The following is a 17,180-nucleotide window of genomic DNA, read 5'->3' as shown; positions in this document are numbered from 1 at the left end:
TAAATAAAGTGAAATACGAAGGATTTTTTTTTTAATTCGATGTAGGAAAATCATTATTTCTTAAACTTAATTAATTCTTAGATTTAATAGATTTCAGTGCCTAAGAAACGATGTCGATTGCCTCGATGACACGTAGGATAGTAAAGCTACAAGAAAGAATGTATAAAAGTTTATGAAGCGTTCATATTAAGTGAATTCGTTTAATTGACAATTATTTTGACCTACATTGTGTAACTTGTCGGACTGAATTGAAGTCGATTTTTTTTTTTCGTTTTTGAGCAAACACAAATATTTTCAAAAAAAAATTTGAACTTGACATCACTTCGAAATCAAGTTGAAAGAAAATAACTTGCTTGTAAAACGTAACTTAAATATTTCTTTACAACCAATAAATTATTAGGTTAATAAAAACACAATTATGTAGGTATATACCGTTTAAATGTATGAATATTGTATTATATAACTACGTTTAGTCTTGTAAATTGATTTAATTATGTGTACTAAACTTGCGTTGCACGCGTTGGTGATTGCGCACTATTACCGACATATTTTTCTTATACTACCTTTGTTAAAGGTTGCCTGGAAGAGATCGCTATAAGCGATAAGGCCGCCTTTGCATACATTATTTGTTTTTGTATCTAATCGTTCTAAAATGTATCTTCTTTTATGTGTGTGCAATAAAATTTAATAGATAAAAAATAAATAAAATTATTTTATATATTTCTGTGACTGTAAAATCGTCAATTCGTTGTCAATATAATATGATTAGATTATACAAACTTACCTTTTTATAATATGCATATTGTTGGTATTTACTACTCGTTGCCTTGCTTCAAAAACCTAGAGGAAATACCTGTATTAACAGATTACCTCACGTTTTCCTGTTATGTATAATCGCTTTATATGTTTTAAATTATCTTCACAGACGTTTTTCTTCGACATTATAATTTATATTAAATGTCGAATTTTTGAATATTTATATAAGTATTATAAAATTTTAATAATAAATTATACAATAAATAGTTATAGCATCTCAATAGTCAATACATAAGTTAACCCGTAAGTATGACACCTTTTGCTAAAAAAAAAAAAAAAAAAAAACAAAATGACAAAATACTGCCTGCCAACAATATGCCCTCAGTGAAGCAGTCTACCTCCATCGACCGTAGATCCAACTTCCTCGCTAGAATACACTCTAAGAATTCCAACATCATCCCGATAGCCAAAGAAGGACACACGAAAAACCTATCTTTCAATAATTGTATTAAACTACCTGACCCGATGAACTTCAAACCGCCATTTTAATTTTTTTTTTTCAAAATTTGTCCTGACAATAACAAATACTATAATTGTTAAATATAATACAATAATTTACAATTTATATACATTTCAGAGAACATTTTTATTAATATAGATTGAATAGAGAAATTGCCGTGTTTACTTCCTTATTTACCACTGTTCGTTAAACCTCTATTCATCTTTAATATTTACGAAAGGAACACATGCCAATTTTTGCATGTTTATCAGCCTTCTCGTTACCATGGAGACCGATATAAGATGGAACCAATTATAAATTCAGCTGTCTATTGTACGGAAGGCTATATCAAAATTATAATTTCAGTCGTTGCTATTTCCTACAAAATACCACTGAAACAACAATATTTAAACTTTAAAATGTATTATTGTTGTTTTATTGTATAATATTTTTAAAGAACAGCAATATTGTTTACTATTACATTATACACATATTTATGTGTATATGAATGCCTTGTCAGCAAATAATTCCTATTTATTTAATTATATGTCTATTTTTTTTATAACATATTTGATAGTTGAGCAACGTTTTTTTAAAGGATGGATATTTTCAATTTTTTAGACAATTTTATCGGCGAGATAAAATTTACAAATTTAAATAAAAATTATAGGAATTATTTTTTATTATTTATTAAATAAATTAATAAATATGAATTGATAACAATAAAATAATGGTTATAAATGAAATATAATTTATTTAAATAATAATATAAAAAACAATCAGTCTTTTAAACAGAGTATAAAACACTTATTGTATAAAATGCAATCAAAATAACGTTAAAATTAATGTTAAAATTAAATATTAGTACGATTAAATATTTAAAGCTAATTTATTTTAAAATGTAATACTAATCTCACTCTTTGTCTTTTATACGATACTTACGATCGAAGGCTCACTACATTAAAACAACAACTTCAATTTCTATACATAAATGTTTACACAATCAATCAAGTAAAAAATTCAAATTCTTCATATTATTTGAAGTAAAGTAAAAAAATAATTTCAAGCAATGATACACAAATAAAGTAACATCAAATGTAGAAGAAAAAAATTAAATCCTTGGAAATATACGTCACTAACGAAATAATGATAAATTAATGAAATTAAATAAGTGCTATAAATTAATTTAAAACAAATTCCGCAGCAAATGTATAAGAATAAATAGTAGTTCTTAAATATAATTCAATAAATAATCTTTAGACCAGCTAAAGTGTTTAAACTTAATGTTAAAATTAACTCAATATTTTCCATGTCAGCACCAGAATATATATGTAGGTATATGACAAAAGCACGCATACATACAGCCAAAACAATTACATGTTAGGAATCTGAAGTAATGACACCTTTGATTGTTTTTACGTTACGTTGTATAGGTTATAAGTTATTTTGTCTTCAATATATTCCTTGCTCTTCATCTATGTTAAGTGTCCTTGTATCAAGTATTGAGGTAGTTGCTGGTAGCTGCAGATCTTTTAAGACCTTTTTAGAAGACGTGTTCGGCTTTTTAGCTTTATTGCTTTACTCTTTGTTTTCTTTTTGATATGTGTCCCCTATATTTATTACCGTGGATTCTGTAAAAAATTAAAATAATATTCATAAGCATTTATTATCAAAAGACATCATTCCGAATGGACAGGATGATAAAAGATTGTGAACAAGATGAATATGTATGTTTTATTTCTGAATCATTAATATTGACTTCTGACATTACACGCTTACGCTTCAGCCTGTAATATCCCACTGCTGGGTATAGGCACTTTCCTCATGTAGGGTAAGGAAGGCATTACAGTATAATTAAAAGTAATAAAATAAAACCGGCCTTGTGTAATATTCTATTAATATGTAGCCTTTTTTTCGACGTAATAAGTCCATCTAAACAGTAACATTTTCCTATTTTATATTAAACTAGCTGACTCGGCAAACGTTGTCTTGCCGCTAAACGCTATTTAAAAATAGGGGTTGGTGGTAAAAGGGTGAAAATTTAGGGTTCTTTGTATTTTTCAACGAAAAATCATAATAAAATAAAAAATAAATAATTTATCTAAAATTTAAAAAATAGGGGTGGACTACCCTTAGCATTTAGGGGGATGAAAAATAGATGTTGTTCGATTCTGAGACCTACCCGATATGCACACAAAATTTCGTGAGAATCGGTCAAGCCGTTTCGGAGGAGTTTAACTACAAACACCGCGACACGAGAATTTTATATATTAGATTTGTTAATTAAAAATTGGCGTAATTGGTATCAATTAATTAATATACAAATCATCGTGTTACCAAATTACTGATGATATAAGATTATTAACACGAGTATTAGAGTACACGATTATTAATTCGAGTTTCAAACGTGTTTAAATACGCTGCGTATCGTAAGTAATAAATAATTATTTGTAAAAAAAGAGCCTTTTTTTATATATAAATATCAAATTTTACTCAATGCTTAATGAAAATAGAACTTACTTTGATTTCGGTAGACATACTGAACCCAAACGTTTATAACCACTGGGACATCCATTCCCTGGTTTTATAATTACATCTCGCTTCATCCTCACCAATTTCTCACCACTAATAAGCAAGTCTTGATCGAACGATGAGAGCGATTGAACTTCCGAGTCCAAGGAACCGATCGTTCTACATTCACTTATAGAGACTGCAGCGAGCGCCACGCACACTAGCAGGAGGATAATGGACCTCATCGCGTTTCTTTGTAGCTTACAACGACTGATCTGTTGGCTGTGTGTTCACACATTATATATGCGGTCCTGGGACGATTCATAGGGTGATTCATGGCGTTGCGTTTAACTGTTGAAATTGACAAATGGTGACAAAGAAAAAATTATTTAACTAAATATAGCTAGCGAATGTTTTGCTGTCAAATTTAAAATATAAGCAAAGCTTACGATAATTCTATAATTATAAGCTGAAGAGTTTGTTTGTTTGTTTATTTGAACGCGCTAATCTCAGCGACTACTGATCCGGTTTGAATTTTTTTTTCAGTATTAGATAGCCCATTTATCGAAGAAGGTTATATGCTATATATCATAACGCTATGACCAATAGGAGCGGAGCACCAATGAATAATGTTTCAAAATCGGGTTTGTTTTCCTTTTGAGAGCTTCCGCTGCGTGCCCTGCGTAAACAGTAAAAGTTTTGCAAAAATAATCTATGACAGAATTGTTCATATTCCACGAGGACAAAGTCGCACAGAGAAGCTAGTTATATTGATAAGGAATTTCCCAATTTCAAGATGACATCACATCTACATCGTGGCATAAAAATGTGATCAGAATTTGTATTACGCAATCAACTGGAGTAACAGTTAGTAGTAGTTATGTAGTCTGTAGTTAGTTAGTAGTTTACTCTTATTTTTTTAATAATATTTTCCCATATGATGTATAAGTATGTGTACGCAGCTTGAGTCGTTATAAATATTAAATAGTAATTTGTTAGTATCTAAGTATAATTTAAAAAAAAACCGTCAGTGTCACCACGTCCTAGTTTTACTAGGCAGTCACAGGACTTTCGATCTGTAGTTTGTATGAAAAATCGCCTGTGGTATTAATATAATTATAATGCATGTTTAACAAAAGGCATGGGCATTTTGAGCCCGTGGATGTAAATTTTTTAAATAAAAAAAAAAACAAAAAAAAGCGACCTAAGTATAATTATCAAGAGTCCATTACTGATAACTAAATAATAAAATTTGAAGTTAATAAAAACTTCAGCTTTTTATGACCTTTTAATAATGAGTTCTGTTAATAAAATATTTCTTATTTATTTATAGATACATGAAAGCACTTCTTTAATTTTCCACCTTATTGGTGTTATTTGGTTATTTCCACCGTATTCCATTACCTATCGTAATACTAAATAGATAGATTCTACATTAACCGTTTTTAACCAAACACGACGAAAAATAAATCTACGAAAAAGAAAAACTAAAAAAACTGCAGTTATATTTATAATATAATTATTTTTTTCTTTTCATTATTTTTTAAACATCATTGCAAGTTCATCGGTAATATAAAAATTAATAAATCTAGCTTTTTGATGTCGTCATATTACGTGTAATTTTTAGCTATAAGACACATGTCTAATTTAATTGTATGAAGCGTTGTTACCCAATAGGGGATTTTTCGACGCAATAAATATACATGCAGGGACTTTATACGTTGACAGACTTCCCCGGCGTTTGAAACTGACGAACTTTGTGCTCATTATTTGACTGTCGAATTTCTTCTAAGTTGTAGAATGACTATTTATGCCCTATGTTAATGTATATAATATGAGCGGGAATCGAACATGCGCAACAACCTGTGATGTGACCTCAGTGCCACCGTATCGTCATAGGTTATTGATGAGATTCGTTGGATCACTGCAGACATTATTCTTTTGTAATATACGGATAATTGTTTTCGAAAAATAAGAATTTCTGGTCTGAGTCCTTGTGGTTATCTTCAACGTGGCTCGGAGATCACGTTGAGCTGTCGATCCCGTTTTTTATTCCCTGATAGCAATCTTCACTAATAGTGGAGAATATATCCACCAATCTGCAGTCGAAGAACGTAATGAATTAAGTTCCGATCCGTCTGCTATACGGAAAAAGAGGCCAGATCCAGCAGTGGGATGTCAGAAGCTAAATCAATCAATAAAGTATTATCAGTCTCAAAACATTGCCTATCCGAAAATTAATACCATTGATGTCGTCGACTGTCATACTTTTGGTCAACCATTCAAGTATATTTCACTTTAAATTAACTGTTATCTATCGTCGTTAAGATCCAACCGGTAGATATTTTTTTTTAAATGTTGATGGTCTGTGATGATGTAGGATCTTACTGTAACAAAATACAGTTTCGCTATTGGGTAAATATTTGACTATTTTTGGATTGGCGAATATATGTGAATTTATATTTGCAAAATATGCTCCCGCAAAATAATTTCATTTACGTCTAAGTTTCACATGAGAATGATAATCTTGGGAAATAAACAATTTTCTTTGTATCTTAATTATTTATTACTTAATAGTCAACAACGAAAATAATTATTTAATAAGTAATTCTAGAATATTCTGGTCGTAGTCCTGCAGACGACATCGAGGACTTTCCGGCTGTACTTGGCCAACTTTTCCCAGCAACCAAAAAGTCTCCATCAAACCTTTGCCCTGGAAGAAGTTATACGATTTACTAAATATTAAGAATATATGGGCAAAGAAAATAAAAAAAAAGGTTAAGTTTGTGAATTATGATCCAAAAGCATCTTGATGAATGTTAGATATTACCTTTTGAAACAAACTACAAAAATAAACTCAAATATAATAATCAACCAAAAAGTATATATATAATTAATAAAATAAAAAACATTAATATCTATTTTCTCTTATGTTTTTTGTTTATAGTGGCTATAGTTATTCAAAATATGTCATTAAATTTATCATAATCATGGAAGTAAGAAATTGACATCTATTATTTGATAAGGAATATATTACGCCTTTTGTATTATCCTCTAATAATATTTCCATAAAGCCTTACCGCTACATCAACCAGCCCCCGCGATTCTACTATATAATTTCCTATTATATCCAAAGCGGCTTTCGTCGTATGCGATATGTGTATTTTCATAGCTGTAAAAAAAAATATGTGTAAATAGGTATATAGTACAACTATAATATGTTTATAGGTGCTAAGTCTAAATACATATTTAGTTAAAGACAGAACCATGCGTACTAATTGTTTTCTTTATTCTAATTTTTTTTTTTATTCGAGTTTCCAGATCCGCTCTATAATATCTACATTCCGAAATATTTTAAAGGTTAGGATAATTTCATAACAATAAGAGAACGATTTAAAAATGCCTTTAAAGCCTACTTGAACACATATATTTGTGATATTGAAAAAATCTCGGTTCAAATAAACTACACTAAAACGAAAATTAAAACAAGACATCCACTTTGTTTTTGTTTGAGTAAAGTGCCTACATCTTTTCATTAAATAATATATATAAATGTCTATAACACCAGAACTCGGCAAGAATTGTACATACAACCACAACAGCATATAGCAGTCACTGCAAACTGCACCAACGTGATAGTCCAAATTAAATTGCAAAAGTATGAAGCGATTATTTTACATTCGCTTTTAGATTTATTTATGTTATTACATAATATGTGTGGTCATTTTGCATAAGTTATTTAGTTCAAGAGTATATTATCATTTATAATCTACACGTCTTTATCAACAAATATGTGTGGACTTTACTAATTTCATAATAAAACACATTTTTTAAAAGAGTAACTTCGGAGTTTCTTCCCGATTCTTCTCTGTAAAATTTACATTCCGAATCGGTAGTAGCTTCACTTTTGACTATAATAATTATTAAACTGATTAAAGCTAATATTATATTAATTTGTACAAATACGAATCAAAACTCCTCTTGAAGCATATTTGAATAAAGTAAATTTTGGTTTAGAGTAAATAGTGCCTAGCTTCAGATGTGTATACATACGCTCGCCCGTGCTCTCCATGCGACTGGCCGTGTTGATGGTGTCCCCGAAGAGGCAGTAGCGCGGCATGGTGGCGCCCACGACGCCGGCCACGCAGGGCCCGGTGTTGAGGCCGGCGCGCACGCGCAGCGCCTCGTGCGGCCGGTGCGGCACACGCGCGCCCTGCACGTTGTGCATCAGCGCCAGGGACATGTCCGCTATCTCGGACGCGTGCCGATTGCCTGGGAAATCAGTAGATTGTATTGAACTAAAACTGCTTTACGCACGCTTGACTTGGAAAGTAAGTTGGTGAATCCGTGACGAGAGCGTTACGAAAAGTATGATTGGGCAAGGCGAACGGAGTAAGAGAGAGGGGCGAGTACACGTTTTTTTCTCTCTTTCTCACACAGTGCAGGCCTATTGTGCAGAAGTTTTATTTCAGTCTTGCGGTCTAAAACACACTCGTTTTTTTTATAATAATAACCTTTATACAACAAGGCCAACAAACAAGCGTACGGCTCACCTGAACACCATAAGCATTGCAAGCGCGTTGCTGATCCTACCCCTTTTTTATGTAAGGAAAATCCTCATGGATACTCCCCCCATGCGGGGGCACCGGAGAGGTTATGTCAGACTTTTACTGACAAAAAACCACCACGAGCAGTCATCCGCCTGAGTGGGGTGAGATGTCACGCTAGCATTCGCCACTTTGCCGACCATACTCCTAAATCAGCCTGGTAAAAATTGAAGGAGCCCGACTAGGGAAGTGTATCAACCTTATAAAGACCACAGCTAAATAATGCTACTCTCAAGTAGTGTTGAGTTTTATTGGTGGGTGAGGTAGCCAGAGTACCTAGGTAGGGTCGGCAACGCGTTTGCAATGCTCCATAGGCTCCATAGACTACGGTGAACGTTCACCGTCAAGCAAGCAGTAAGTTTATTTTCAACTATGATGGTAGAAAAATGGAACGTATTGTAACGTATATTTTTATTCGTCGTTCATTCTCTTAACAATATATCATTTCGTCGAATTATTATTCTTCATTGCTAGGCGTTTCGCTATTAGCGTGTTTCATGTGACGTAGGGCTGCGTAAGCAGCCGTTGGTGGGGTTCGCGGTGTAGATTAGGCTCAGCACTATATAAGCGCTGGTGCTGTGCGGCTCCTTCCTTTTCCTTTGTCATTAGCCTCGGTCAGGTTCAGGGTGCGATTTTGTTGAGTGAGTTGTTGTAATATTAAGCACTTTTATTTAATTTTAATTACTAACTTACTTTTGTTTTAATTGCGAATATATGTGTAGATTGTGTGTGTTAGATTAATTTTATTTGCTCTTAAGTTTATTGTTTTATTAAATTAAATTATTGTAAAATGTTAGGATGTGCTTGTCTTTGTGGGGCCATTTCCGTGTCAATCCAGAGACGTTGGGGGTCGATTACGGAAGGGCTCACTTTCTGGTGTGACCTTCCAGGGTCCTTGGCGTGGCGGACACGTGCGGTGCCGTTGTTGCCGGTGATACCACGTGGCAGGTTTTTGTGAGTTGGCTGCTAGGACCCCAACATCTACGATAGAGAACTGAGCAAAATTTTTTAACCCTGGCTGACCTCGTGATGGAGATGGTGTCGTGGAGATGGACAACTGAACTCGAGAGACTGGCGGGTGATCATCCAGGGAGTTTCTGCGGAGCCACGTGTCACGGAAACCCGCTATGATAAGTCACCACAGTTACCCTCCACCCACGTGTCAGAAATAATTCGAACCCGCGGTGTAGTTTAAAATTAATATTAGAATAATCAAAAATGTGTTTCGGTCCATTATGTAGATTTAAAATGATTTCGGGTTGTGTTAAACTCGTTCGTTTAATCCATAAAAGGAAGATAAAGTTGTTTGTTCATTCAAATTTGTAATAAGCTTAAAATTGTGCTTCCTTGTAATAAATTACTTTCTACATTAGTCTGATTTAATAATTTTGCTCTCCACTCCAATCTGATCGCTTACTTTTTTTAATATATATTGACCTCACTGTGATTTAGTTCGTCGAGTTAAGAAAAAATTAATATTCTCTTATTCTATGCTCTTTTAATTTAATTACATTTACATATATTTATTACATATTTTTTTAACGCGCGATGGTATTATTCACTACACTCAAATATTTGTCCTGAAGAAATAAATATATCTTACCGTTCCGTTGTGGCAGCCCTGATACTACCATGTAAGCATCGCCTATAGTTTCCACCTTATATACATTGTAATTCATTATTGTGTCATCGAACATTCTAGAACAAAAAAGATTGAACTTATTCGCATAAATTTTAAAATAACTTGTAATTTAAACTAAGAATATGTTTTAAATAAAGACAAATCGAAATATATATTTTTTTATCTGTTGAATGCACCACAGCACACGAATTAATTACTGGTATAGTAAAAAAACTGCTGAAACCACACAGGTCATCTACCAAAGACTTATTTACTTGCACTTAACTATTTAAAATAAATGGCAGTTATGTTCTAACATTTTATAATATTCATATAGTAAAGAAAGAATAATAATACTGTATAATATATGTTGACAAGCGTTAATTCCACCAATAAACTGTTACACAGTTTGGTGGGTTAAGAAATTGTAATTGTATTTGGTCCAAATAAAGAATTTACTATTTATACTTTCAAATATACAATAATTCAAGAATTCGTAACCAAAACGAATCGTATTCTAAATATAGGAATCACCTGTAAAGCATATTGAGCATGTTGATGATCTCCATGGGAGTGCTACTGGCAGCGATGCTAGTGAAGCCGACGATGTCACTGAAGTAGATGGTGACGGCGTCGAAGTGCTCCGCAGGCACCGTGCGCTGCGCCCGCAGTCTCCGCAGCACCGGCAGCGGCAGCATGCGTGATAACAGCATGTCACTCTTCTGCTTCTCTGCCATCAGTTGCTGAGTACTCAGCTCTATCGATTCTGTGAATATCTGGAAATTGTTTACTTGCACTCAATTTTTTAGCTTTAATATTCTTAAATGTAGTCATCATAACGGTAGAATATATAATACGTGTAATAGTATGTGTCTATAATTGAGGTAACACTCAATTGGTTTGTACCCTGGTATTAATGTCTGCTTTGTTGGCGTATTATTATAAATAAATAAATACACAGCCTATGATAAATTAATTTATGCACTGTGATGCAAAAGTTGGTACTTTGTTAAAGATTGATAAATTAAACAGGTGCTATCGACATGGGCAAAGATAGTGATGTTTATTCTGTTCCTATGACAAGCAACTTAATGATTGTGTTACAAGTAACAGCCGACTGTTATAATAATTTTTTTAATTATACATAGAAATAATACATATATAAATACAATTATTACAACCGGACTCCGGCGAGAATCAAACCCGCAACCTGCGGAACAGAAAGCAGGGCCACTAAAACTGCGCCAATTGGCTAGTTTGATAGTCAAGACAAGATAACTTGTCTGTCGAAACAGCCAATTGCAAATGTACACCGAATTATCTACTTCGAAGCTTCGACAAAGTAGTAAAATCTTCATAATTTAAACATCAAACTATCGAAAACAAAATTTAACTCATTAAAACACGTGCTCGTGATAAAAATCTTACAATACTTTGTTCTAAGTAATCACTTGCGTTGGATAGAATAAAAATAATTGTGTTTGCTAGCAAACGAAAAAAACCGACTTCAATTACATCGACAAGTAATACAACGTAAGTAGACGAAAAAAATTAACAAACGTACTAGTCGTCACTACGATTTTCGAGGTTTCTCCTCGATTTCTCTTTGATTCCATCATCAGATCTTGGTTTCCTTATTATACCACCCTTGTAATATCTCCTTTCTGACAATAAAAGACTTATCAAAATTGATTCATAAACGACGAAGTTATCCCCGAACATACATAAAAAATATACGGTCGAATTGAGTAACCTCCTCTTTTTTGAAGTCAGTTAATAATGTTAGTTTTGGAAAATCGTCTCTGCACATTTTAATATATTACATTTAATTGATTGGGGCTCTAACGTCTCACTGCTGGAACGAATCTATAGCAAAACGTATCGTTTCTTTAATACGTTAATAAAATATAACTAATAATATAATTTAAATAATTAATTATAATAATTTTTAAAATGATTCACGAACCAGGCTATTAAGCTTTAAAGATAAAATGTTCTAGGTGACACTAATTTTCACTTCTCTGTGTACACTTCTCTACCGCTTTCACTACGCTGAGTCCTAAATGCCCAAAGGTTGTCTAGAAGAGCTACTCTAGCGATAACACCGCCTTTGTACACTGTTTTTTTATTTGTAATATGTTATTGTGTTGATAGTTGTTGTGTACAATAAAGAGTATTGTTATTATTATTATAAAATATACTGACTTGTATAGTAGCAAGCGTGTGTTGCAACAGAACGACGAGGACAGGCGCAGCGAGCAGCACAACGGCGAGCACGCTCACCCCCAACACCATAGTACGACGCGCAATCCAGATCTCTCTTGCTGCTGAATCTCTAGAATCCAAAAAGACCTCTTTATCATTACCCGATTATAAATCAATGTTAGATTTTAAAGTAAAATAATTATAACTAAATTCGAATTCATTTTATTGGAAATGCTACCTACGCCCTGTGGTTTTAGCCGCGTTTGAAGATAAAACGTAGTAAAATTTTATATTGCCTATAGCAGCTATATATATAGGCTATAGCCCTCTTCAGTAAATTAACTATCAAACAAAAAGATTTTTTCAATTCTATTTCACAACTCCACTCTTTTACAAACTCTTTAGTCTTATAATATTAGTTTAGATAGGGTAAAACCGGGATAGATGCCTCACTTTTTGAAATAGCCACCTAATTTTAAAAATATGATTTTTATACGATGTTGAATTATGACTATTTTTTCTCAACCTAGCCAATGCAGATTAAGCAGAAATTAGCTTTTCGTGAACCCTTTTTTTGAGGATAGATGCCTACCTATATGGATAGTTGCCTCACCATGAAAATAGTGATTAGGATAGATGTCCTTTAAACCGTGTAAACGAAAAACCAAAAACCAAATGTTAGGTTAGGCTACTCCTAAAACATCGATTGTCTCCAAGAAACATGGGCCATAGCAATGAAAATTTTTTTGTGTTTTTTTATATCTTTTAATTGTTATAATTAGAATATAATTTTTATATCACAGATTACTATATATATATATATATATATATATATATATACATTTAATTAAATTTTACAAGCATTTATTCATTCATTTATTCATTCATTATTTTTAATTGTTGGTCTAAAATATTCATATCAAGTGTCAACATGCACATTGCACAATCATACTTTCTCATCGAAAGCTGACTGTAGGTTTTCTATAGTCCAAGAACATACTCGAGCTCGCATTTCTTCCTTTCTTTTATATTTTCGTGGCATGTTTCTGCTAGAATCAGTAAAACATCCAAACATAAATATACCTAAATACATAAAAAATATAACAGACACAAAAAAAATTATACATATAAACTTACCCTGTATATGGTGAATGATGGGATATAATAGGGGATGAGATGGAATGATTTTTTGAGGTATAGGTGCCATTAGGGGCACCTAAGGCCACCTATACCTCAAAAAATCAGGGCAACTATCCTTTGTGATTGGGATAGATGCCCACGTATTTTTTAAATAAATTATAAACAAAATAGCATCTATTTACAACTATATGCAGACTCAATGATCCAGTATATAGACGTGATAAAAAATATAACGGAATTTATTACTATTTATAAAATTATACAACCTTAAATACTAACCTTTAAAACTTTGACGTGTTTGTAAATTTCGCCACGGAGAAAATTACACACACGATCCAAACGCGTCCTTGCCACACGAATATCTGTGGATATCTGAGGTACGGGGTGTCTTCGACTCCAACTTATGCGATTAATTTTTATTTGTGAGTTCGGGATGTTAGGTTTTTAGAACATGAGGCATCTATCCCACTGCGGCATCTCTCCCGGTTTTACCATATAAGTGTTCTTTTTTTTATCTATACAATACACACACGATCGTCTGTTCCTAAAGTAATCGACTTAATGCTTGTGTTATAGGTAACAGCCGACTGCTATAGCTACATTTTTTTTCGATAAACAAACTTATAAATAATATATATATAAATAAATATATGTATGACACCCAGACTCGGGGTGGGACTTGAACCCACAAAACCCACAGCAGAAAGCAGGGTCACTACAAACTGCGCCAACGGGGCTAGTCAAAGATGTCATAAGTTTAATTACTTAAAAAACTAAACTATTCAAAAACCGAGTTTCGCGTGTTAAGTGATCTTCCAATAACCAATAGCTAAATAAGGAATGATCATAATTAAAGTATTAGTTGTGATATTAACGTAATACCGCTCTCCAAAGGCTCTTTCAAAAATAAATTTAAATAAACTTATCCAATAATATAAACGGCTACATTTGAATTCCGATTTAAATTTTTTGTCAAATGCAATGATATTTATCAAACATCATGTCATCTGGCACAACTGAAAGCCATTAAACCCATCAATCAAACCCATTAATCAATCATATCATCAGCATCTATTGAATGCAACAAGAATTCTTATTATAGATTTAAGATTAACTACCAAATTTTACTGTGGAAGTATTGTTAGGAGAATGTGTCTAAAAATTATTTTAATCGATACGTTCACGAAAAAAAAGAAAAAGCGACACAAAGGGCGCCGGATCACTCCTTTAAAAAATGCTTACAAATACGTCAATAAGAATAGAATAAGACTTTCAAACTTACCGAACAACACTCCACAAATTCTTTTGAATGTCTTTTAACTCTTTTAAATTATTGTAAGTTTTCACAGTATAGTTATTTGCCGCGTCTCGCCACACATCTATCGCCATACTTGTGTTATTTAAACTTAAAAAACTCGAAGTTTTGTAACTGGAATAAAAATGTATTATGATAAATTTTGTAAAAGCATTTTTTATATTACATATATCTTCTGATTGAAGGAACACTTACATTATTTTCTTACTTATGATCAACAACTAACATCCCAATACCCTTAAAGTTTTATGTAAATAAACGACCTTAATCTTATTGAAATTAACTCAGTGATAATATTTAATAGTTCTTAGGAAGCTTCAAAACAAGTTAGACGGTGATATAATCACTGACGCTATTTTCTGAAAACAGTTCGTATTTATTTACGAAGCACTAATTTCAAACAAATCATGTTCTAAATTAGCTTAGTTTAGCAGTTATTAAACTTACAATGACAATATTTCATCCAAATCCGAGGTTTTAACCATTTCTATTTCTAAGTATTGGATTGTAGATTGCAGGTGTTCCAGCGCAACAGCCAAGTGGTTCTGCGCTTCAATTTGTTCCCGATTTTGAGGAGTGACATTTGTGAGCAAAGTCAGTATTATAGAGAGTTCATCTATAGTGTAAACTAATTCGTAAACTGCTGACAGGTACCTAAAAATAGAAAACTGAGGTACCAAAAAAGAAAAGAGAGGTGTAGTAAAAGTTGCTTAGAATTAATCAGTATTATACATACTAACACATACAAAGTAGATATTACCATAATATACATAATTGATTGATCGAGGTAAATAGGTTAGGTCGAGGTATCTTGCACATAATTTGGAGCAACTTGACAGCATATAAACCAAACTGAAGGTCACAGCTAAATAATACTGTTTTCAAGCAGTGTTATGTTCCTGTTTGTGAGTAAGTGTCCTGTCTAGTGATAGAGCTCCTAGGGGGATGGGGTCGGCAACGCGCTTGCAATGCTTCTGATATTGCAGACAACTATAAGCTACGGAATGCTTACCATCGTGTGAGACGTGCGATCGTTTGCGGTAATACGTAACTTTATTCGTGTCATAGTATTTCTGTGGTTGAACAAGAAAGCATGATCTACTACTGCATGATAATGCGATGTGTTTACAACAAACGTTCAATCAACAATGCGCTTCTGTTTCTCCTAACATTGCATACGATATAATAAATATATAATAAATCACGGATACGGTGACCACTAACCATCACCGGCTTTACCGTACACTACTCCACTAATAAAGAAAATTAATAAAAAAATGGATATCGCTATGTTAATAATATTTTTAGTACCTCCAAAGCACAGACTTCGTGCTCTTGACACATCTCACGAGATAAACGAGTAGCACCGCGTTGATTTGCTGGTATATTGATATCCTTTTAGATAAATCTCGCTTATTCATATTTCTGAAAAATATTGTTAATAATATTACTTATAATATAACACATTTTTATTACAGTACCATTTTTTATTTGATCGAGTCAATCGTAACTCTCATACAATCGTAAATATTAAACAATATTAATGTTTAAAGTCTGAGCATCTGTTATATGAGTATAATGTATGTATTTAAACTGTATGTCTAGACTTGGATTATAGTGTATAAATGTAACAGTATTTTTAGGGCCTATTTTAACTTTATTCTTTATTAAATCTTCTTATTATTTATAAGATACACATATTTAATTTAAGGTAGCTATGCGCTTGTATTAATTAATCGGAACTCGGTTTGCAAATGTATTCAAAATACTTACGATATGTTCAGTATATCCTCTCTACATCGGCTGCATGAAATTTCAATAATTGTTTTGAATCATCTTACATCTATCTGAACTTTGTATACCTAACTTATAACCTTATTTACCTAATATTAAATAAAATCATCGTTGTTGTTGATTGTAGTTCACGTAAGAACAAATATACTTTGTAGATAAAACGGATAAAACCGCACACTTACGATCCTCAGTAGTATAAAATTCTATGCGCCGTGGTCACTGCATATGCATTACATTACATTATGCATTTATACATTTTTTGTAAATCTTTCTACAAATATATTAAAAAATGTTACCTTGTTTGTTGTCCATAAATCCTAAATCTACAAAATCAACTCTTAGTGATTTTAAACTTATTTTAAATTTAATATAGATTTCCAAAATTTAGCTTAAATCTAATCTAGCTAGAAAAATCAAAAGTTATTTTTGTATTAAAACTAGCTGAAACCCACGACATTGCCTGCATATTATTAGTAGCCTTCAAACCTTTTTTCGTGACAAATGATAACATTTTGTCGATTGTATATTTGTAACTTTTTATAAATACGTTCATTGATTTAAGTCTGAATGTGAAACCGACAGACAGAGTTACGTTCGCATTTATATTATTAATATGGATTATTAAGATCATCTTCTTAAATTTTTTTAAGGAATATGTGTATGTCAACATAATGAAAAAGAGTATAGTAATGCACTAGACTTCAATATTTTACTGTAATTGAAGAGAGAAAG

General features: G+C 32.3%; 1 protein-coding gene and 1 long non-coding RNA gene across 2 annotated transcripts; one reads left to right on the top strand and one right to left on the bottom strand.

The window, feature by feature from the left end:
* Positions 1-6,313: 6,313 nt before the first annotated feature.
* LOC123656555 (atrial natriuretic peptide receptor 1-like) lies at positions 6,314-16,075 on the bottom strand. Its single transcript, XM_045592225.1, has 9 exons — positions 15,966-16,075; positions 15,102-15,308; positions 14,622-14,768; positions 12,200-12,329; positions 10,529-10,770; positions 9,977-10,071; positions 7,820-8,038; positions 6,847-6,938; positions 6,314-6,479 (listed from the first exon to the last, which is right to left on the bottom strand). The coding sequence occupies exons 1-9, from the start codon at positions 16,073-16,075 to the stop codon at positions 6,360-6,362; spliced, it is 1,362 nt and encodes a 453-aa protein (XP_045448181.1). The 3' UTR covers positions 6,314-6,359.
* Positions 8,846-9,361, top strand: LOC123656447. Its single transcript, XR_006743542.1, has 2 exons — positions 8,846-9,014; positions 9,264-9,361. It is a non-coding gene; the product is annotated as an uncharacterized LOC123656447 (long non-coding RNA).
* Positions 16,076-17,180: the final 1,105 nt, after the last annotated feature.

The sequence above is a fragment of the Melitaea cinxia genome, chromosome 9 (assembly GCF_905220565.1).
Source record: "Melitaea cinxia chromosome 9, ilMelCinx1.1, whole genome shotgun sequence".
Lineage (NCBI taxonomy): Eukaryota > Metazoa > Arthropoda > Insecta > Lepidoptera > Nymphalidae > Melitaea > Melitaea cinxia.
This window is presented reverse-complemented; position numbering and strand designations above follow the sequence as displayed.

What these genes read in the sequence shown, in the direction of transcription:
- LOC123656555 (XM_045592225.1), bottom strand. Translation starts at nt 16,075, where the DNA reads ATGAATAAGCGAGATTTATCTAAAAGGATATCAATATACCAGCAAATC. An exon ending in AGGGCTGCCACAACGGAACG is followed by an intron (nt 8,039 to 9,976) that starts GTAAGATATATT and finishes CTGATTTCCCAG; the next exon opens with GCAATCGGCACGCGTCCGAG. An exon ending in CATGGAGAGCACGGGCGAGC is followed by an intron (nt 6,939 to 7,819) that starts GTATGTATACAC and finishes TTTTTTTTACAG; the next exon opens with CTATGAAAATACACATATCG.